This window comes from Rhipicephalus sanguineus, chromosome 3 (genome assembly GCF_013339695.2).
Source record: "Rhipicephalus sanguineus isolate Rsan-2018 chromosome 3, BIME_Rsan_1.4, whole genome shotgun sequence".
Taxonomy (NCBI): domain Eukaryota; kingdom Metazoa; phylum Arthropoda; class Arachnida; order Ixodida; family Ixodidae; genus Rhipicephalus; species Rhipicephalus sanguineus.
This window is the reverse complement of record NC_051178.1, coordinates 152,135,895-152,157,685: the sequence shown is the minus strand read 5'-3', so window position 1 is coordinate 152,157,685 and position 21,791 is coordinate 152,135,895. Positions and strand designations below refer to the sequence as shown.

At 45.7% G+C, this 21,791-nt stretch overlaps 3 protein-coding genes and 1 long non-coding RNA gene across 4 annotated transcripts in view; 3 read left to right on the top strand and 1 right to left on the bottom strand.

Annotated features, from left to right (window-relative positions):
* LOC119387469 (lysM and putative peptidoglycan-binding domain-containing protein 4) lies at nt 1–2,430 on the bottom strand. Its single transcript, XM_037654861.2, has 2 exons — nt 1,843–2,430; nt 1–1,117 (listed from the first exon to the last, which is right to left on the bottom strand). Exons 1-2 carry the CDS (start codon nt 2,170–2,172, stop codon nt 650–652), a joined length of 798 nt encoding a protein of 265 aa, XP_037510789.1. The 5' UTR covers nt 2,173–2,430; the 3' UTR covers nt 1–649.
* Nucleotides 1,264–2,059, top strand: LOC125757674 (uncharacterized). The gene is made up of 2 exons (XR_007415426.1): nt 1,264–1,354; nt 1,518–2,059. It is a non-coding gene; the product is annotated as an uncharacterized LOC125757674 (long non-coding RNA).
* A 372-nt stretch (nt 2,431–2,802) lies between the features above and the next one.
* On the top strand, nt 2,803–16,071 carry LOC119387470 (60S ribosomal protein L17). The gene is made up of 6 exons (XM_037654862.2): nt 2,803–2,922; nt 3,170–3,215; nt 3,338–3,378; nt 3,511–3,645; nt 5,983–6,178; nt 15,883–16,071. Exons 2-6 carry the CDS (start codon nt 3,176–3,178, stop codon nt 16,026–16,028), a joined length of 558 nt encoding a protein of 185 aa, XP_037510790.1. The 5' UTR covers nt 2,803–2,922; nt 3,170–3,175; the 3' UTR covers nt 16,029–16,071.
* A 2,669-nt stretch (nt 16,072–18,740) lies between these two features.
* LOC119387467 (dual specificity mitogen-activated protein kinase kinase 1) overlaps nt 18,741–21,791 on the top strand; it is a 38,227-nt gene continuing 35,176 nt past the window's right edge. The window contains exon 1 of the mRNA XM_037654858.2: nt 18,741–18,943. Coding sequence (XP_037510786.1) covers nt 18,849–18,943 — 95 coding nt within the window. The 5' untranslated portion in view covers nt 18,741–18,848. The remainder of the gene's footprint in view (nt 18,944–21,791) is intronic.

Genomic DNA, 21,791 nt, shown 5'->3' with positions numbered 1-21,791 from the left:
GAACAAAGTATTTTAGTAGATGACAGTAAAATCAGTTCTGCCTTTTCATTATTTATTACCACTTAGAATAGGCCTATCTTTGCTTATGTATCGAAGCGCTTTCTCTGTACAGATCATGCAACAATGGCAAAATAACAGGTTTGTATTATAAAGGCCTAAATGCTACATATCTTAAAATGGCTTCATTCAGCAACCTTCGGAAGTACAAAAATCCTCGCTCAATATGCACACCCTGTGGTACAGCTTATCAAAGGAAAAGGCACATTCATCACTTGTGTGAGACTACCACATCAAGGCCTCATGAGAAAAAAAAAGATGCAGCATATTGCAATACAGACACCACCGGTAGCTTGTATGCTGCGTACTTATTTACTCTTTTAAAAAGCCTTAAATAGTGTGCACAAATTAATGAAACTTTTACAAACTCATACGTGTCAATCATTCATACCAATGGGTAAGTAAAACAGCCGCGTACGCAGCTTTCTGTGCAAACAAAATGGGAACAGGAAAGTAAAAACTGAATACCACTACCAGCAACAACATTGCAAAGCTCTTCGTAACAAGTCACTCCAACTTGAGCAGAAAAATACCATCACAAATGCATCTCCTTGCTAAGCAACAGTGGGGAGACTCCCGCACAACAGTTCACTCACTTTTTCAACTGCACAGCTCCGTCGTGAATTTCCTTTTGGTAGACAAGTATGTACAGCACGTAAAAAGACGGCACGAGCACGGCGACAATGACAACAATCACAATTATCCCGCACCATCCTATGCCACAGTCTGCACCGCTCGATGAATCGGGCTGCTTCGAGTGCGAGACATGACGATCAACGGAGTCGTCTTCCACTTCGTCAATTTGGATGCCATCGTCTCCTGAACCCCGTTGCTGCAGGGCTGCCTGCACTTTATGGTCGAGGCTCTTCCAATAGCGGATAGCCTTGTCCGGTGGCGATTCTGCACCGTCGCTGGTCACAGAGACGGTGTCATCAGCAGGCACGTTTGTGTCAACAAGCTGTCCGGTCGCGACGTGGATGCGATCAGGAACTTTGATCACAGTGAGGGCAAAGAAGTCCTGGTCACTTAGCAGGTTGTTGAAGTGTCGCAAGGCACCAATCTGCAAATTCAATTCAGGAAAGAACCTTTTTCAGCTAGACATTTTAGTTAAGAGATCAATGACACAGCATTGTTTTCTTTCCAAGGCATACAATAAAGAGATTTGGATTTAGTGCTTAGTGTAACACAAAGGGTCTTTGTGTACGCAAAGGCCCCTAGCTCTGTTTGTATTCTACTAAGTCCCGGCGGTTAGTGTGCATTAAGTTTTGCGTTAAACCTTAAACTCCCTACTGAATAGGTAAGCACTTTTACTATCACTGTGTAGTAGCTGTTTGGTGATCACTACTGCGTCATTTTTCTGTCAATATCTTGTTTTTAATTTGAAGTTTTAAGGCGCGAATAAGACACTTCAAATATGTGTAACCAACAAGCCCAGTCTGCCATTCTCACTTGTTTTTAAGGTGTGTAGCCCAAATGATCTAGTTCACGACGAAGAAAACGCCACGTTTGATCGAAGTGCAACGACAGTGCAATATCCTTACACGGTCTCAAAGCGGCGACAGACTATGCCCCGTTCGTGCACCGCTTTGCAGCTGGTTTCAAGGGTGCCATATGCGAAGCCTTTGACAAGTGAGCAACTAAGTAACCCACATTACCTTTATCAACATCGTGACCGTCTTGAAGACAAATTTGAAAGTTCAACATGCGGGCAGCCGACTCTTACCTCCACGGCGAACATTAAGGATGAAAATTATACGCGAATGCTAAGGCAAAAGTAGTGCTCACCGTGCACCCGTAGCGGAGTGCGAGGCCTTGCAACGTCTCGCCCTCAACGATGCGATGCTCGAACACCGCCGGAGACGGCGGCTTTCGAGTCGCGAATTTGTTTCTGTCACCGTTATCCCTGGAACCGTTCTGGCCTCCACGAAGTCTGAGTTCAGTCGCGTCATCCCAAGAGCCGACTTCATCGGAAGCTACGTCGTCCCCGTCGGCGAAAATAAAAGCCTGCTGTTCGTCTCCTTCCGAATTAGACCTTAGGAGGCCTCGGTGATAGCGAGGACCGCGGTGACGGCTTTTTGGTTTGGACAGCGACCACCGCTTGGGAAGGGACACCATGGTAAAGAGATAACAGGACGAGTGACGGCAAGCATCATCGCTCCCTGCGTTCACCTTTCACTGCTGTACCGAAAGTGCAGGTGAAGAAAACTTCCCGCGACGTTGAATACGCACGTAAGTGTAACGGTGCCATGGTAACGGAAGCTAACAGGCTGGCGCAAGGAAACTATGTGCCGCTTCAAACACGCAGCTCATATCGGCACAGGGCCAGCCTATTTCTTCGGTGCGTATGAATGCGATTCGTCAGTCGGTGAGTCGGTTGTCCAGTTGGCCAGCTGGCGGCTCGTGACAGGATATGTGGATAGGCTTCGATGTGGCACGCAACGTGACATCAGAACAGAAAGTTTAGAAATAATAACTTATTCGAAGCGTTAAACCACGTGATTATACATAAGTGACACCATAATACCGCACCAAATTATATTTTCTTTTCACTGTGCTTTCTTTTGTGTGTGTGTGCAGATGACGTTCCCCGTTAAATGTCATCATTCACAGCTCACAAAAATGCACTAGTTACCGTGCAGTTTACCTTGTATATAACACATAAAGCAAGATATTTAATTACAAGACTGGCTTGTTTCATGCACGACCTGTTTTTTTTTTTATGTGACCGCCTTTAGCTCGACTGAGAAACGATGCTGGCCACCCCAGTCGGACGTGACGTCAAATTTGCGGGATCTGCTTCCGCCCTTTTCCTGTGGGAGCCGACAGGCTTTGGTTTGGTTATTCTACAATCGCGGCTCATCTGAGGTAAATATGGATAAAATTTGTGCTTTTTCGCTCACGTCTGTACCTATAATCGCTTGTATTTCGTCTATCATACGTATTTATTTATTACGGTGCACGCCGCATGTTTAGTACGTTATAAATCAGTTGCGGCTCGACGGGCATGTTTGGTACTTTCCCTAGCTGAGCTTAAGGATCTCCTTAGAGTTGATTCAATTTCTCAGTAACAGATTTATCGAGCTTCCCTTTTTTTCTTTGTGAACGTCTGCAGGTCGTGATGGGGAGGTACTCTGTCGACCCGGATAATGCAACCAAGTGTATGTGTCAGAAGCCAGGCAATGGCTGTCGTCCACTCTTTCTCCCTGTGCTTGTGCCGAATTTACTCGTCAAAGTTGAATTTTACGTGGTGTGCAATTGTCATCGTGTTTTTTCGTTGCAGCATGCAAGGCACGGGGCTCCAACCTCCGGGTGCACTTCAAGGTTCGTTGCGTTTCGTGGCGTGTTACGATAGTATCGTTGTGCTGCATCGGTAGTACGCGACAGTAGTCACTTGCGTGCTTTGTCATATCGAGACGTCGTATGAACTGACGTATGGACTTGTGTGTCATGCAGAACACCCGGGAGACGGCACAGGCGATCAAGCACATGCCGCTTCGCAGGGCCCAGCGCTACCTGAAGAACGTCATTGCGAAGAAAGAGATCGTGCCTTTCCGGAGGTTCAACGGTGGCGTTGGCCGTAAAGCCCAGGTAAATGGCCGCTCATTCGCCGGCTTGCGTACTTGAACTTCGGACTGCATTCAAGCGAATGCTGTCGTGAAAACCGAGGCATGCGCGACAGTTTTCCGTTGTCGAACGTGTCATGTGGAACGTGACTTGGCTCTCCAAGGCACGTGCACTTCGCCTACCCAGTTATGGGACCTCCTTCCGGATATACATATCTTGTTACGTAGCACTAGAGCTAATTTCAGCAAGAAATGGTGATACGTGCTGCGCCAAATGGCGGCGTTTCGCGAGGGGGTTTTCTTTGTTTTTTTCTACATCTGCGCTGACGTGAGTGAACCTCCAGGTCCAGTCGACACAGGCTGAAGTGTAACAGTTCCACGAGTGAAACCCGGGTACTTGCTCTAGTGGAGCCTGCATGCTCGACTCCACTGCGATCACCTTGGAGTGTTTGAAGTGTTACTGACAATACATTGCACTATTTAACTGTCTGGTGTGAGCTTGTGTCCCTGGCCTTGAGTCGCAATAGCTTGTTTAAAGTGTAAGCGGAGCCTGCGATATCTGTTGTCACATGTCGTGTGCCTGTAGTTTGATTTACATGGACATAGTTGAAATTTTTGGAAATGTGGACATGCAGTGCATTGGCTTCGATCATCTTTTTTTGTCTCACGTTAGTGAATATCTTACACATTGCGTGTCATGTTTTTGATTTGCTGACACTTTTCTCTCTTATAACACATGTGGACACACCTTCAATGAGCACTTTATTTCCTTGCGTGCTGCTTTTGCCATTGGCGGCATTGGTTTCAAATGTTGCTTCACGTCGCATCAGTAGCCCTTGCAAGCACATACTTCGGGTTTTATATCGCATTAATATAATGAACATTGCAAACATGATCTCTGTTATGGATCATTGTGAGAGCACAACTCACTTTCACGCTTGCTTGTCAACATGTGGAGGTAACGATTGGTGACGAGTGATGCTTTAATTGCTGTGCCAATTTGTGCATGCTTACAGTCACTTGCTGCAACGTTGTTGGCTTTTTTTTTTTCTTTTTTTTAATAGATTTGCCTATCGTTTATCGGACTCGGTGGGAACCGCCGAAAAGTCAGAATAATCGGGAGTCCGAAAAAGTATGCTTAATTTGCCCAACGGCCGGGAAAAACTTCTTAATGTGCATCTGGACACATACACGCTTACGTGCGACCAAATTGGCCTGTATTTCAGCCAATATTTGGCCACCCCTGTGGGTCGGCAACAGCACTGCAACGGCCTGCGCTAAATCTGCATTTGATGGTTGTTGTGTGGGAGGCTCTGTCCAAATGTGCTAGCTCGAGTAGCTGACGGATGATCTCATCGCCCAACTCGGCAAAAACTCCCAAGCAACTTTGGATTGAGGGCGGCCGCCTTCCACCTGGTGAATAATGGCTGCATTTTTCGCCATTGCCAGGGCCTTGTAGTTGTCGCGTTTCTTTAGTTCAGACAGCGCACATGGAACGGGCGTTGGAGCGATTTCAGCAGATCAGTCCTTACACGTGAAGCAACAAACAAGGGAGTGAGACACAAAGCTTGGGACACAGATCAGGCCTAGCCACAGAAACATCTGACAACGCAAGCCCTCAAGCGCCAAAAGAGAACGATGTTGGCCTAGTCGATGTTGCAGCGCTCATGTTGTCTTACTGTCTTTGAGTTAGGATTAGTGTCTTACTTGTACATGCTATCATTCACCTCAAACGCCACCAACGCTGTACAGAGCTGATTCCATCTCGGCTTGGCTTGGTCTGCTGTTTGGCCGTGCTAACCATTCAATAGACAATTGACTGCCTAAAGCCAAAATGCAACAGTTACATGTCGCCGACAAACATAGCCTTCGAGATCAGTAATTTCTGCATTGATTTTGTAACTGACACGAGCTATGAGGTTATGCACTGAGCCTTGATCCGCAAGGCAGCAACACCATCGCCACGCCATCTTGAAGGTTTGTTCGTACTTGCTGTCCGTGCACCGACGTGCAGGAGGTGTTCTGGAGGTCTCTAGTCATTTGTGCTGTATGGATCTGTAACACAGCTCGTGCAGCAAGTTTTTTTAGTGTGCAGAGAGTTCATGGATCGTCAAAATGGCGACCCCGCGGCTAGCGCTCCTCACGGATGGCGTCCAGTGCAACATTGCAGTGCTGGCAACATAGCAAAAATACTATTGTAAACATTGCTGACAGCTTGTCATGGCGTTCAGTGGCGCACTGCGGGATGTCCGAATAAACTGTCTGCGACTGTAATTAACAGGCTTCACAGTTTGCAGATTGCACAAGTAACTATGGTAGTGCACTGTTTCTCTAATTTGACTTTTGTTTGACCGTTTTGCAGGCTAAGGCTTTTGGCTGCACTCAGGGCCGCTGGCCAAAGAAGAGCGCTGAATTTCTGTGGCAGCTGCTTCGTAACGCTGAGAGCAATGCTGACTACAAGGGTTTGGACGTCGACCGTCTCGTGATCGACCACATCCAGGTCAACAGGGCTCCCAAGATGCGCAGGCGCACTTACCGTGCCCATGGACGTATCAACCGTAAGAACAGCCACATATTGCATGATTCAATAGTTTTGCCATGGAAAGTGCACTGAGAACTCGTGTTACAGGCAGATTAAATGTCTGCATATGCACAAAGCCCCTCTTATGAAAGTGTAGCAAAAGCATTGCAGTAGAATCGAGTGCATACAAATTCCTTGGGGCAGACAAACTGTGGTACAAAAAAGACAAATTTTCTGTAATAACTAGCTTTATTGGGCTCATATTATCTTGGACAAAGAAGTCCCTGGTGCCCATTTGTTCACTTTTGCCTTCAGCGTATTTTTTAAGACTTGTCTTAAATGTATAAATCCGTGCAGCAATTTCATTGCTGATGCTACCAGCACATAAGAGGGGCCGATGAGATCGTAGAAATCAGGTAAAAAATGCTTGATCCCTTTTCACATGACTCTGTAATAACACGAACTGAAATGAATTCTTGGTGGAGTCCAGAATAAAAACTTTCTCGTTAAAAAAATGATTTCAGGAAACTATTTCTTTCAACGCATGCAATACTAAATCTCCGCTGCATCAATACTATTTTGCTTTAAGTGCCGGAAGAGGACAAAAACATCGAAATTCTACTCGGAAGACGCCACTTTTCCGATAAACAGTTTATTTCATGTATTTTTGACACTTGGACAGTTCACTATTTTTTGCGGATTGTCAGCGCGCGGCAGCTGCGCGCGAGTCGTGATGTCATAATCTCCTAGGCGTATGCAGGGCACATGTGTTCCTGTCCTCCTCTTCCCTTTCTCCACCTCTCCTTTCATCCCACTCTCCCCCTTCCACAAAATAGCTGATGCTTTACCCGAGCCGGGAGCATTGTTCGCTGTCTGTGCTGTTGGTAGTGGTTCTGGGAACCGTAGTGGGAGCTGAGCAGGGATAGAGATGCGGGCGATTGCTGGCATTGTTGGCATGCGTGTAACGTCACCAAACGTCACCTCCTCTAGTTCACGACACAGCCGCTAGATGTGGCAGTTTATGGAAAACACATTAAATCCATTATTTTCCTCCAGTTTCTGCCTGAAATGAAGGTTGTGTCTACAGATTTCAGCACCTAACCTTTCAATTTGGCTGAAAATCTTGGCGGCAAAAATTTCGTTCAGTGTCCCTTTAAGATCAAGCAAAAACACTAATGTTGACAGAGTCATCACTCATCATTTTCGCCGCCAAGCATCAACGTCTTCATATCGTTAGAAGGCTCGACGTATTGAGTTTTCATATCTGCCCTCGTCTACAATGTTCACATAAGGAAAAGAAAGATAACGGGTGTCAGTCCAACAAAGTTTGCAATACGTGCAGCCCTCCTGTTGCTATGGCAAATATGCACTGCTTCTACCTCTGAGTGCTCGGCTGCGAGGACTTTTCATAAAGACAATCCACGATTTATTTGCTAATCAAGCTGTGATTGTAAAGTGCAAGTCAATACTTTAAAAAAAAAAAAAAGAAACTGACACGCACACTGAAAGCAAAGTGCAAGCCTCCTCTATGTACAAAGAAAAAGAGCAGACAGTGATTAGATCACGCTGGACCAAGCAAGCCATCTAGTTTGTCTTATCAGTGAAGCAGGGTGTCTGCCAACCTGAAAAACCTGGAATTGTCAGAGCATTTGGGCACGTCTGAGAATTGTCATGGAATTTTGGAAAAACAATGGGTCATGGAAACTGACTGATAGCAGTCTGTGCATCCATCACGAAAACTACCTTTGATCAAAACTTATAAAGTTGCTCCTTTTTCTGCATAAAAGTAAACAGCTAAGTAGAAGTGTAAAAAAAAAACTGTGTATTGTTAATTTTACAAATCACGCAAAATATCTCAATTTCCAAGCATGACAACGAACGCCAGTACTGTAAAACGTCGTTAATTTTGTTAATTTGAAGGCCTCGGGACCGAGAAAAATTTCCCAATTAAGCGGGATTCCCAATTATCCGCGCATGTTTTAGTTACAGCCTCCAAGATTCGCAACACCCTTTGCATATCTTGGAAGTCTCGACCAAGTGTGCCAATTAACCGGGAAGTGGGAGACTGGCCGCACCAATTATCCGGTTAAATTTATATATAAAAATTTGGGACTGCGCAAATAATACAAATTATCCGGGATTCCCAAATTATCGAGGTTTTACTGTACAATGAAAAATTCTCGGTTCCCAGTCAATAGTCCATAATGCATAAATATGCTCGCCACAACAAACACTTTTTCTGCTGCCGTTCTGCTTCAAGCGAAATTAGACGATGCAATTCCGGGCTCAGAAATTTAATTTGCCGTGCAATAAACAATCTCGGAACATTTTGGTGCATTTTAGAACATAAAAATACGACTTCAAAGTCTAAATCGCATGTTGGCGCAACCAGAAACCGCTGCTGTTGACTGAGCATGGGGGACCCCGTTGCTTGTTAGCGACGGTGATCAGGCTGCCCTGCTTTCGCAACTGACTTGAGTTGCTTCTTAGTCGCAGACAATCTGAAGCCAAAGCTCAGTTGTCCACGCACGCTGGAATGTAGTCGTGGAACTACAGTAAAAGCTCGTTAATTCGGATTTCACGGGACCGGAAAAAATGTCCGAATTAACCGAATGCCGAATTAACGAATGAACAGGAAAAACAACATTAAAATCAAGTTGGAGAAGCATACCTTTATTTGCTGAAGTATTTTGTAATGGTCGTCTGCGTTTTCGCGCAGATTCCGGCTGACATTACAATTTTTCTTAACTCTTCCAAATGGCCAACAGCACGCAAACTGTCGGAAGTGCTCAGGCAAACGTCCTCTAATATCAAAAGAGCCTCCGAGACTTCCCGTGAGGTGCGATGAGTTCGCGACATCATTAATAATTTCTTGATCGGGCAGGAGACCAGTCGTGGCGACACAATCAATCGCGATGTAGTCCTGAAGGGTCATATCTGAGGGAAGGACAGCATCGAAGGTAGGGCAGCCATCGTCGGACTCGGCTGACACCTCGCCGATGCCATCGTCAGCTACTGCCGCATGCTCGGGCCTCACATGTAAACACGGTCACAACGGGGAAAAAAAGAGAACTCCGCAAGAAGAGACGGTGCCGACGCAACACAAGGGAAAATGGCGTCGGAGGCGAGCGAAGAAAGAAGACGCCGACGTTCGGTGACGCTGCGATCGCCCCCACTAGTTGATGACGATAGCGATGGCACTGAGGTTTCGGTTTCGCTCCAGTGGTGCCAGCGCTGCCTTACCACACCTTTGTGTAGCAGCAGCCGTCAACATTTGTCCGAATTAAGCGGTGCAGTGTCCAATTCTGACGAATTAACGAAGGTTTGGCCCCATAGATTAACATGCACTTCGGCCGGGACCAATAGAGCCATCCGAATTATCCGAATTTCCGAATTAACGGGTGTCGAATTAACGAGCTTTTACTGTATTCCTTTTCCAGTGCCTTTCCAATACTTTTCACGCTTCACCAGTGGTCAGAGCGACGGTACATCTGCGTTATCAACACGAGCAGCCCTGAGGTGGAGTCGCGGAACGATCCCTTTTCCAATGCCAATGCTTTTTGCGCTTGGCCAGTGTGATTGGTGGTCGGAGCAACAATTCGTCCACATTATCAACGGGATCAGCCAGCCGCGAGTGGTGGATGATAAGAATAGCATAGAATAAGGCGTAAGACATCGCTCCGCGATAGCACACATCAGGGGTGGAAGCGCTGCGCCATTTGCGCCACGCTGCGCCAATCCGCTTCTGCTGCGCCATCCTGCTCCAAAACGCATTTTTGCGCCGAAACTGCTCCCAAGCGATCTTTGGTGCACGGCCTCCGCGATGGGCTCCGGTGCGCTTCCGGAACCGATCACCGAGGCTACGTTTGGTGCCTTTATGTGCCGCTGTCATCCGTGTCATGGCACGCCTATGCGAGCTCATATCATCATCACATCACTTGGCGCGCTCTCGTGACGTTGTCGAAGGCACAAAAAAAGCTAGCGAGCCTGTACAGGAGCTATCTACAAGAAAGTGAGTTTTGCGGCCATATTTCGATTGTGACACCGGCGGCAATGGAGTTTTCTGGCGCGCTGCGCGCACGAGGCGGTTGCTGTTATCGTGGCCTGGGATTGCGAACATGAACAAAAGTAACTGCTTTGACGCTTCATAATTGTCGAAAAGGTTCTATTTACTGCGAATACTTAATTTGATGTAAAGCCATGAGGATAGTGCGAGCAGCCGCCGCGGATGTAAACGCGCGACCATTATTTAGAAACTTTGCATTAAGGAAACCGCTCTATAGCTGAGTGTGTAATATGGATTTTGTGTCATAAGTCTTTATGAGAAAGAAAAAATTGTTTTATCTGTTTGTGGTCAGTGAAGCCACTACCAACCGCGAAACCACTCACAAGGCCTCGGTCCGTGTAAGTCGGTTGGACCATTTCCGAAACTCATTTTTTTTTAGTGAAAGCGTGCCTCTCCATGTGCAGAATTTGTTGCGTTGCACACAAGCCCTTAGACGTTATAAATGCAGCATGTAAACGCGCTCGTGCAGCGACGAGCTTAGTATCGCTAGTGCGATCGGTCGCGTTGTTAGATTTTGGCTCGTCAGAACCTGCGCTCGGCTCGTGGTCGAGTACGCTGTAGCTCGTACCATCCGCAGCACTACATGACATGCCGCTCGCTGCCGTTGCTGCGTGTGGTTTGGCTCATGAGGTGGCGAGTGAAGAAATATACAAAAAAGAAGAAGATAGACACTTGGAACGTTTATTACTGAAAAGACAAATGTGAGGTAGTACGAAAACAGAACCACGGGATACAAATTGTGCGATTGCGACATCTAGTATCATCGCATCTCAAGTACCATATTTGCGTGCATATAAGCGACACCAATAATTGACAAATCTTGGAAGGGAACTTGAAGGGAAAAGGTCGAACCGCATGGCGCAATTTTTGGCGCGATTTACGCGCGTTTGGAGGGATGCGCGTGTTTTTTGATGAACGCCTTCGCGACATCGCGCTGTTGCGTCCTGAATGGCTTGATGTCATGCGCGACTGACGCGTGGTCGGAGGGTCGCGCGCGTCCTTTTGACGAACACCATCTCAAAATCGCGCCGCCGCGTCTCCCTACTCGAAGTAGAAAAGAAAACGCCTCGCGCGGCACATCGCCCGCTCGTCCGACAAACGGAGTTTAGGGTGCAGACACGTGCTTCTTTGGTTTCTCCCAATGCCCCCAGACGGCGCTGATGTCCGCGCATTTCGAAGGAACTTTTTGAAGCCGGCGTAGGCTTTTGACGAAAATGTAGCAACCCGGCAAACGTGGTGCGAAAACACCGCTGATAAAAAATGTTCATTATCTTTAATGTTTTTCATTTGTCAGTCTAGTCAAGTGTAGCTATGCAGAACATCGCTTATCTCATTTTCCCGAGTCATTGCTCTATCACAGCTGTGATGTTTTGATAACACGTACGCGCGTGTGTGTGCGCGCATATATATATATATATATATATATATATATATATATATATATATAATTTGTGTTAAGTGTGGTTGGTTCATCAGTATTAAATGTTTTTTAAAATCGTTGGAATTTCTTGTGTTTACCAGAAATAAAAAAGAACAGTGATATTTGATCATAGAATTCTGCTCCAAAACTAACTTGCATTGCTCCAAAACACACATTTTGGTGCTCCAAAGCGCTCCAAAACAGCATTATTCCTGCTCCCTGAGCTGCTCCAAAACACTCAAGCCCGCTTCCACCCCTGACACATGCATCTCGGCGTTGTTGGCGAATAGCTAGTGTTAATGGATTAGTACAACTGTGCAGTTCGTGTTGCGCGCCCGTGCCTCTGTTTGGTTCATTTGCAGAAGCAGTTGATTCAGCGTGCCTTTCAACGTGGCATTGCTATGCATTGATGAGAATTATGTCATGACGCTGCTGGGGAAACAAAGGAAGCAGCTGACACTTTTTGAATTTTGGAAATAAAAGCTGCTTTGTTTTACTAGCTCGGGTCAGCTATATTTTTTTTTTTTTCGATTTCACTACAATGAAATGTTCGCTTCAACGAAACTTTTTCCGAGCACTGTCAATTTCGTTGTAGCAAGGTTTGACTGTACCGAGTGTAAATTTGTTCTTGGTTTGGCCAGAAGCACTGTGAGCAGAGGCCAGGTCAAGCTCATTCACTGGCGATGCAACGGCAGACATCCTCAGTTCAGCACTTTTTTTAGTCACCCGAGGGTTCGTTTCCAGTACACAGGTAATCAGTTTTCCAAGCAGGCTTTCCAGTCAGGGAACATGCTCAGAATCATCACGGAAAACCTGGAAAAGTCAGGGAATTTGGAAAAATTAATTGGCAGGCACCCTGATGAAGTGACAGCGAAACAAACATTTCCCTGTGTCTCAAATTTGGTTCTACTGTAGAACCTCGCAATAATGAAGTCTGCAGCGAAACCAAAAAATTTCGTTAGCTCAAAATAGCAGAGTAAAAAAATGGGAAAATGCTTGAGGAAATGAAACTTTTATGGCTTCCCTTGTCAACCCTTTCCATGTAATGAATGCATAGATCCTCGTAATGCAGCAAGTGTTCTATTTCGACATAATCGTGCCTTTCTAGAAACGTCCGAATCTTCTCGAAAGCGTCCAGCACATCCCGCACGTTGGTCGTATTCACCTCATGGCTTGTGCTACGGATCAGACGACACGACGCACCATTGTAGACATGGCAACCACTCCTCTGTCGCTGATTGGCCATGTTATTGTGTGGCTGCCACAAAACTACGTGTACAGTATAACCTCATTACAACAGACCTTCATAGTGAAGAGGATTTTGGTCTGTTGTAAAGGGAGCATGTAAAATCCAAGTACTGTTACAACAGACTTTCATGTAAACACTGAATGGGTCTGTTATAACCGGAGAGAATTACGAGTCACAAACATGGTCTTATTTTTAACGGGGGACAAAAAAAAATGCGATTTTTGGAAAATTGCATTTTCAGTTTCTGTAGCCCATTTCTATCTTATTCCAAAATATCTTCAATGAAAACTACGTAGAAGGGCTATAAAAATTTGTTTTGCGTCTGCCGACTTGGCGAAAATTGCGGAAATATTAAAAAAAAAGCGTTTTTCAAAATTATAGCTCGGCAACGGCGCAACTGGGCGCCACCATTTTGGGCTCGTCGTAAAGAGCATTTCTCTGCGTTCAAGTTCTCCCTTTCAGCTGGCTCCTCTCCATTAAGTAACAAGCGTACGAAAAACACGTTTTGGCTGCTTCTGCGGTATTACCGCAGAAGCAGCCAAAACGTGCTAATGCTCGCTTCGGGATCGTCGTCTGCTGCTTGTTCGTCGCGAGGTCGTGGCTGTCGAAAATTGCACTACTTAGTGACGCGTTCGCACTCGTTCTGTGTTTACGGGTCGACAATAATTTGGAACGCTTTAGTTGGGCAGCTGCAAGCGAAAGCTCAATCATCAGATTACGATAGCGCGCTGCACTCGTCGCGAACATCGCAGACGTGCAACTAATAGCGTTGACTCGTTGGACCCGCTGTTCGAGGTTCTTCTTATCAGCACTTCGAAGCTTATGACGAAGACCACCGCGGGACAACTCCTTGTACTCGCAATCGAGCATGACGTACTTTGAAACATCGGGCACCGCGGCCATGCACATCGCAACCGAGCTTTCTACTAGATGTCGTGGTTAGGCCTAGCCTAACTCCGTTCACGGTGCCGATGTTCGAGCCAAATCCGAACTTTGCGGGCAAGAACATTGCGCTAGCGGACATGCGAAAGCGAAGAAGCCGTAATGTCCTTCGTCTCAAGCAACGAATCGCATCGCCCGCTGGCTCCTCAGAACCGTGGATGGGCATTTTGTGCATCGGCAGCGGACCCTCCGGCCAAGCTCGCCGCGCAGCGACCGCGCGCAGAAGCGGTGGCAGCGGCTCGCAATTTCGCGTGCCAGCGTCCCAAAACGCAACACCAAGCACGCTGCGCGCCGTTTTTTTGTCGCTACAGCTAGGCATAGCTGATCATTGACAGATCGGGGATTGGCGGCCTTCATTCTTAAATCGGTACGTCGATATCCGCGGTGCGCTGCTCCCGTCCCGAAAGTATGCTAAGCGATGTTTCAAGTCAGAAGTTAATGACCGTGGTAGAAAAGTCCGCTCTAAAGGAGTCCTGACCACCTTGCTGGCCTGAAATTTTAGTCAATTATATCCGAATGTCCGTTGTACCAGAATCCGTTGTAAACGAAGCTCAATCAATGGCACTAATACGGAGGTCGGCATAACGCTGCAAATTGGTATGTAATATCCGAATGTCTGTTGTAAACAGATCCGTTGTAACGAGGTTATACTGTAAATGGTTATGCCGTGTTAACTAATCTAATGGAAGAGTGCGCTTGCAGAAAGCATAGCACAGTAACAAAACATGCTAGGAAGTTCCATGTGGTATTGATCTCTACAGAGAAAACTATTAAAAACTTACTTTTTTTTTCTTTTTTTTTTCAACAGAAAACATTATCACTTTCCTCTATTGCAACAAAACTTATCATGTAGATAAAAAAGGAGGCCCTCAGCAAGATATGTCATCCTCTCTAGAAGACTTCAGAGATTTAAAAGCAAACACAGGATCAAAATCTGCGCGGTCATTCCACGCTACCCTTTCCACGAGCAATGCTAAATGTCTAAAACACAATTTTTTAGAAAATATCTCTCAAAGATTTTGTTGTAGCATTGTGTACGCATTCATCAAAATGCACTGTCTTTGGTGTCCTTGCCAGCAGGCAACTTTTTGGGCCTCTACTTTGTAATTTCGCGGGGTTTGGGAAGTTTTTTATAGTCTTAACATTCATTTGGCTCTGTTGCGCTGCCCCCTGGAGTGCAAGTGCTCCAGGCTGCGTGTCACCATAGGACACGCTTGACTGTACTGCTACTTTTGCGACCATGAGACTTGTCACTAAGTAGTCTAAATAGTGGGGTATTAGTTTCGTGAAGATTTGTGATAGCCTCTGTCAACTACTAATGCCAAAGGATTAATTTTCATTCTTCACAGTGAACTGTACCACAGATGTATTTTTTCACTATGTGAATTTCTCCTAGGGAAACTATAAAGCTTTTCCCACTAATGGTGACACTAGCTGCACATAGTATTGAAACGGGACCAAGAATGTGTACGCACAAAGCTCAGGTCTAAGCAGAGCAGTGCAAGAGCAAGCATTAGCACATCATCTACAGTCTCCAAAGTAAAGCGGCACCGGTGTGTCATCTTATATAAGTAGGAGGCAGTTTCATGACACAGCGCAGTGGTTTACTTTCCTGTCATTTTGTTACCATTGGAGCAAGATTGCAAAATTATTGGTTTAGGGCACCTAAAGTGCATTTTGAGTGTTTCCCACAGTCTGGATGCTTTAGGGAGCTTGTGGCATGCATGACCAAATTCATTCTATTGATGACACGTGAAATGGTCTCAAAAAAGGCTCACATCTTCACTCTGGAAGCAGAAATACCGAGGACACACTTCAACCACTGGAAATGGCTAGTGATGATAAACATAGTCCAGTTACTGCATTGATAAAGTTTCTTGATAAAATGCCCTCTCTTTTTTCTTTCTTGTATGTGTGGGTGTGGGTGCATGTGTGTTAATCTGGAGTACCCCCACTATGACATGCCTCCTAATCATATTGTGTTTTGATACGAGACACCCCTAGAAAGTATTTTTAGTTTGTTTTGTAACCTGTAGCTTAATGGTGCACTTGTTCTGTTTGCAGCATACATGAGCAGCCCTTGCCACATTGAGGTCATCCTGAGCGAGAAGGAGCAGGTTGTGTCTGCACCATCTGCTGAAGAAGATGCGCCGAAGAAGAAGCAGTCTAAGAAGAAGATGGCACGCCAGAAGCTGATGCAGAGGGACTGAGCCCCTTCCACATCTGTACTATAAATAAAAGAAAATGCGGCCAGGGGAGCTTTTCTTGTTGTCTTTTCAAGCATTGTAAGCCTCCTAGCAATGTGCAGTGTTCTTCATTGATCACTCAGAATGCATTGATTACCTAAACCTTGTGGAAACTGATGTAAATGAAGGGATAACACCTTGTGTGCACCTCCTAGCCTTATCTTCCAGTTCAGTACAGGTTGAACTGGCCACATTAGGCGATGTTTTTATCCTGCAGTGAACATGCAATAGGCTGATAATGATGATTGTTAATATTGGGGTGCCCATAATTACTGCAACTTTTTGCACTGAAAGTCGGTAGCGCACACTGCACTGTCTAGGATAGTTGGAAGGCATTACTGCAGAAAATGTAGAGTAAAATTGCTTGACTGTTTAAACCAGCAAAGAAATGAGAAATGTGTTGCTGAAAGGGTGATGTTGCATCTGTTTTGGATTCTTGAGGGCAAAGCGTGATTCTCCATTTTTGTTAGTGTTCAGGGTTACATTCAGGACTACTGAAGCGCTTGGTAGGCTGTGGTGCTACGATAAGAACAGGAGAGCAATTTTGTGAAGTTGGCAAGTGCTCCTTAGAGCCACTCCTGGTTCAGGACATGTGGGATGTCATTTCCATGCAGCCACCTCAGTAAATTTTTCCTCGTTCTATTGCAGGCCTGTCATGTGCCACTTCACAGTGGCTGCAGTATTGGTTAATGACGGACGTCACGGAACCATCTGATTATTGTTTTGATTCCTTGGCTTCACACAAACAGTAGAGTGCCATGATGTCAGGGCAGCCCTAAGCTTTCTGCAATAGTAAATAAAATATTAAAGCCAGAAAATAATATTGTATAAATGTGGGGAGAAAGTGTAACACTTTGTGTGAAAAAAACAATGCAAAAGCTGGAGAAGCTAGGATAACTGAAATGAATGAGAATTCGCGTGATACTTGAATGAAACCAATGCATGAAAACAAAGGTTTGTGTTCATGCATTGGTTTTCATTCGGTGGAGGATTCCTCCGTCTCTGATATGCGAGAGAACATTTTGTGGATAGGAGCGCAATTTTTAAATGGAGAAAACGAATAAAGTGCGCTCGCGATGGTGAGGTTCGTTTTTGTAGTGGCCAATCCCACACAGTGGGTTTCAATTACACTTTGTTGAGGACAACTACTGCAGCAACGACAATGAGGTAAGACCATAGTGCATTGAAGTACGTTAGACATTCTGTGTGGAAGACGTTTGAATTGTATTCCCGTGCGTCTTTCTACGTTCAGTAGGGTTTTCGCACCCAGGCCACGTCCAGCCGACATGGACTACAGGATTCGAAACTCGGCATGTATGGCCGCTTGCTGCATAGTTGCGGCTATCGTGGCTCTAACGGTTGCTGCCGGAGTTCTCAGCCTTAGTGCAGCAGGTAACTATATGCACAGTCGTGCTTGGAAGCCAGAACTGTGTTCGAAGTAATGCCAATCGCGCATTTTTCAGGAAATTTCACCCTGGAAGCGCGCGGTCTCAGACCCACAGTAATGAGTGTCTTCGAGGCAGACCGGATTTTAGGCTTCAACGATAGCGCGCCTTTTCGAAAATAAAACCACTGAATGTTGTGTATGTGATGTCCAAAATACACTGGACATTCCGTGTTTCTACCTTGCTTTTGTCATGTGACCATTCCGTTAGTTAGCGAGTAAGTGCGTATGTGCCACAGATATTGCCCAAACTTCGCCATTGGTCCACTAAAAGCCAGACAAGGCGACGAATATCACAAAAAAAAGACGCAATGAGCATGCGCTAAATTCAAAAGAAACTTTCTGGACAGACGTAATCGACCTTACAACGTGGTTACGACTGACCTCCACTGATCTGTGTCGTGTGCTAAACAGCTTCGCTGGTCATCCCATGGGTCATCTACCTTCAGAGTGGAACGGTTCCTCAACTTTTTTTGAAGTAGGGGTTCTGATAGTTTCTGCGTTCGCACTTTACACATCGTCTTTGTAGCTGAACGCAAAACCAAACTGTAAAACAAGAACCGAAACCATGGCCTCTGAGACGGTGCTTTTTTTTGAGAAAAGTTAAACTTCATGGCAAAAAACGCTCCAAAAGCAGCCGGGAGAAACGGTGCTGCGCTGTCTCGGAGGGTACTTGGAGGTTTTCTCTTTGAATGTATGAAAATGCAACACTGCAATGAAAACACAAATGTGTAGTTCAGGACCATGTTTCTATCTTTTGAGGGTTATGCAGACACATTGAAAAGATTTCGGATGAGTCAATTTTGCAGAGGTAGTACTACAGATGAATAAATGGCTCCAGCCGCTCTAGCGACACATCTACACACCTTAGTGGGAAGTAACATGTGCTTTACCATTTCTCATTTCAAAAATCTCATATTTTGTTAACCTACTTCTTAGAGAAACAACTCTCTGAAGGCTCAAGACCGGCCCTTGGCCACCACACCATCGACTACACATACAAAATTCTAGCGAAAAGGCAAACTAACAGATACTAGCATGTATGTTGTAACCTACTGTCTTACTATTATTTTCAAATGTGCCTAAGGCAAAGGGTTCTCATTCTTTGATTGCTGATCTTTATGGCCCGCAGTTTGCCGTCATTACGACAACGGCTGGCAACGTAAGAAGCGCTACTGTGGCGCCTTCTAGCCACTGTTATATACATAATTTTTTTTCTTGTTTATTTTATCGTTACCATCTACCATCGCTACCGCAAACTTGTAGAAGGTGCTCAGCACGGCGGAGTCGTAGCGTTCTCATTTTGTACGCTTGTATGCTGCGCGAAGGAAGCGGCTAACATGAGCCGAAACCCTGGGAAAAACAAATTAAACCTCAAGCTTCCGCCGGGCTCCATTGAGCCGCTAGATCACTCGGGGTGCGATCCGACAAACGAGTAAGTAAAAGCGATGCGAATCCAACTTGACCTTTCAAAAGCGACCATTCTCCGCGTCAACAATTGACAGGACCTCAGCTTCCCCAGCGTTACTTCATAGTCACTTTTCACGTGACGATTGGGACGACCGCTATTACGTACGCTGCGGTTGAGAGCTGCGCGGCAGTCTCGCTCAGTTTACCGCAACTTCGCTCTGCTGTATTGTGGCGCTTCGGCTGGCATTCCGGGTGACAGCCCGCCGTCGCTGCCGCAACTTGCATTCATTTCTACGTTCTCGGTCTTTCCGGAAACGTGCTACTTTACGAGTTTCGGAACTGAGGTTACATTGTGCGAGTGGCTTCTTCGGATTTCGCTGTATCAACTTTTTATGATCAGTTCGTCGGTAGGCGAACTTGGTCGGTGTGCGATTGCGCCGCCGTGGTTGAGCCGCTCCTCTTTTTAATGCACGTGTCTGACTTTTCCCGTCTTTTCTCGTTTTTCGTTCAAGTCTAGAGGTGTCTGGCGCGACACGCGTCACTGGCGGCGCGGTAAGAATAATCTACCAGATACGGGCAGTTGTCCTGACGAGGTGCTTTGTGTGGATCGGGCCGACCTGCTACCCGAGTGTGCGTGGTCTTTCGAGAGGCAATCTCAACCGCGAAAGCCGACCGACCGGTGTTCGCATGCAACGCCCAAGAGACGCGCAGCCGTCTCGCGAAGAATGCGTGCCGTCTTTTGCGGGGGCGGTCACTGCCAAGGCGAGGCGCTCGCGAACATTACGCTGCTGCGCGCGGGCAGAGGGGCACAGTTTCTTCCCCTCCCCCTCCACTTCCTTTTTTTTCTTTAGCTCAGACTGTCTAGTTTCCTTGTGCGTTCACGAAATTCTTGTTCTATTCTTGCGTGGGGCATATGTAGCGCAAACAGCCGCGGTTTAGCTTACACGACATAGTAAGAAGTTGGCAGTTGGAAGCACAGCGTTTTTGGCTACTAACAGAATTCACTACCGAGATTTAGCATTCTGCTTGCTTAACACATGTCACTTTGGGCGTATTAGCGATATATAAATGCGTAAACTAATGCCATCTCTTACTTTCACTCTACATAACATCTGTCAGAACAAGTAATATTGTGTGCAACTGTAGTTTACTGGAGAAATTGCAGTTTAATGGAGTTCCTTTGGTATGACATGCACTCCAACACAATTGGCAATGAAAAGAACTTGCCTTCCAGAGGTCTGGAATGTTTGTAATGCCTTGGGGATCTCGCCACACAGCGCAAAGACATACGTGCTGAAAGCTTAGTCTGTGTGCTTTTGTTAAAGGCTGTACACACAAGGTTTGAACTGTAGAACCCGTTAATACAAGAATGCGGAAGCTTAAGGCCTGTGCGCATGTGCGCATAGGTCAGCAAAAAATGTGGAGCTCACTCAGATTCACTTGTGAAATATTTTTTTCCCTTAGAGCTCACCCGGACTCAGACTCGCGAGAATTTTTCTCAACCGGACTCACCTGGACTCAGACTTGCTGAAATTTTTCTCAGTTGAACTCACTCGGACTCGAACTCACCAACTTATTACTCACTTGGACTCACTCAGGCTCGCGACTCTATCTGAGCCTTAGTGAGTCGACTCATGAGTCCGTTAACGTATAATTGGCTTTTTCGACCATGGTGTCAATGCTCTTTGACTACAATATCTTGCATAATTGGTGCTCTACTTGGCGCCTTTTGATCTCGTACCTTCAAATATTAGTTTTCAGTGGTTGCAATCCATTAAGAATTTTTATTGAGAGAGATGACTCACATGAGATATTTTTATCAAGAACTTCCTGTGAAAGAGTTTGTGGGGGCAGGTCCCAGCACCTCACCCCCCCACCCCACCCCCCCTCTGTAACTCAGGCCTCTGATCAATAATAAATATTGAGCTAGCATATCAACTGTAGGGCTTTACTATGGGTTTACTGTACCTATTATTAGTATGGGTTTACTATACCTAAACCAACTCAGTACTACTAATAACTTTACCTGCTGGAAAACATGTTACAGGCACCACTGTCATCATTATATAACTTTCTTGGTTAGCTATCGAAGCTCCTTTTAGCAGTTATTCACAGGCTTGCACTTTTACTGTAAGGTTTCAGTTCTTAAAGGAGTACTGACACGATTTTGAAGTGCAACAAAACGGACGTTTTTGGTTTCCTTGGCATGTAGTGTTAACGCTCTCCCCACACCGCATCCGGGAAACACGTATAAATATTTAAGTTTGATTTTTAAAGTTTTCATCTCCCAGCATCTGCAAGGCAGCTCCACCGCATGGAGAGCCCTGTGACGTTTCAAGTCGGCTCACTTGGTTTGCGAAATCTGGGTCCTGCATGCAGCCTAAATCCCAGAAATTGCTGTCGGAGGCACTGGACGACAGTTCACTCATCATGAACCACGTTCGACTGACAGCAAAGGACAGCAGGTGCATATTTCGTGGTTGCTGTCTGTCCGTGACGTCACGGGCCGACTTGACACGTCACTATGAAGCCGCCCTCTCGAAACCGAAACCGAAACTGCTGGTTGAAAGAAGTGGTATTAAAAATACATGCAATGCATCCCCAGGCATCAAGACACTCTTTTTAGGGTTATCGACACCCGTGCTTTCATTTAGAGCAACAATCCGAAAAAATTTTAAATTCATGTCAGTACTCCTTTAAACATTGTAATAGAATGTTATAGAGTCGAACCCATATAATGGATTATGTATATCAAACAGTTGTAAAATCCCCTTGAAATATTTGGATATATGAAATATTTTATGTTTCGAGTTACCGAGGCTGTATATAGAACTCTCTTGTGATACTCTTCAGATTTGATATATCTGGGTTCA

Excerpts from the sequence above, each read along its gene's own strand:
- LOC119387469 (XM_037654861.2), bottom strand. The coding sequence starts at position 2,172 with ATGGTGTCCCTTCCCAAGCGGTGGTCGCTGTCCAAACCAAAAAGCCGT. Across the intron at positions 1,118-1,842 it reads CACTCCGCTACGGGTGCACG|ATTGGTGCCTTGCGACACTT; the intron begins GTGAGCACTACT and ends TTGAATTTGCAG.
- LOC119387470 (XM_037654862.2), top strand. The coding sequence starts at position 3,176 with ATGGGGAGGTACTCTGTCGACCCGGATAATGCAACCAAGT. Across the intron at positions 3,379-3,510 it reads ACCTCCGGGTGCACTTCAAG|AACACCCGGGAGACGGCACA; the intron begins GTTCGTTGCGTT and ends TGTGTCATGCAG. Across the intron at positions 6,179-15,882 it reads TGCCCATGGACGTATCAACC|CATACATGAGCAGCCCTTGC; the intron begins GTAAGAACAGCC and ends TTCTGTTTGCAG.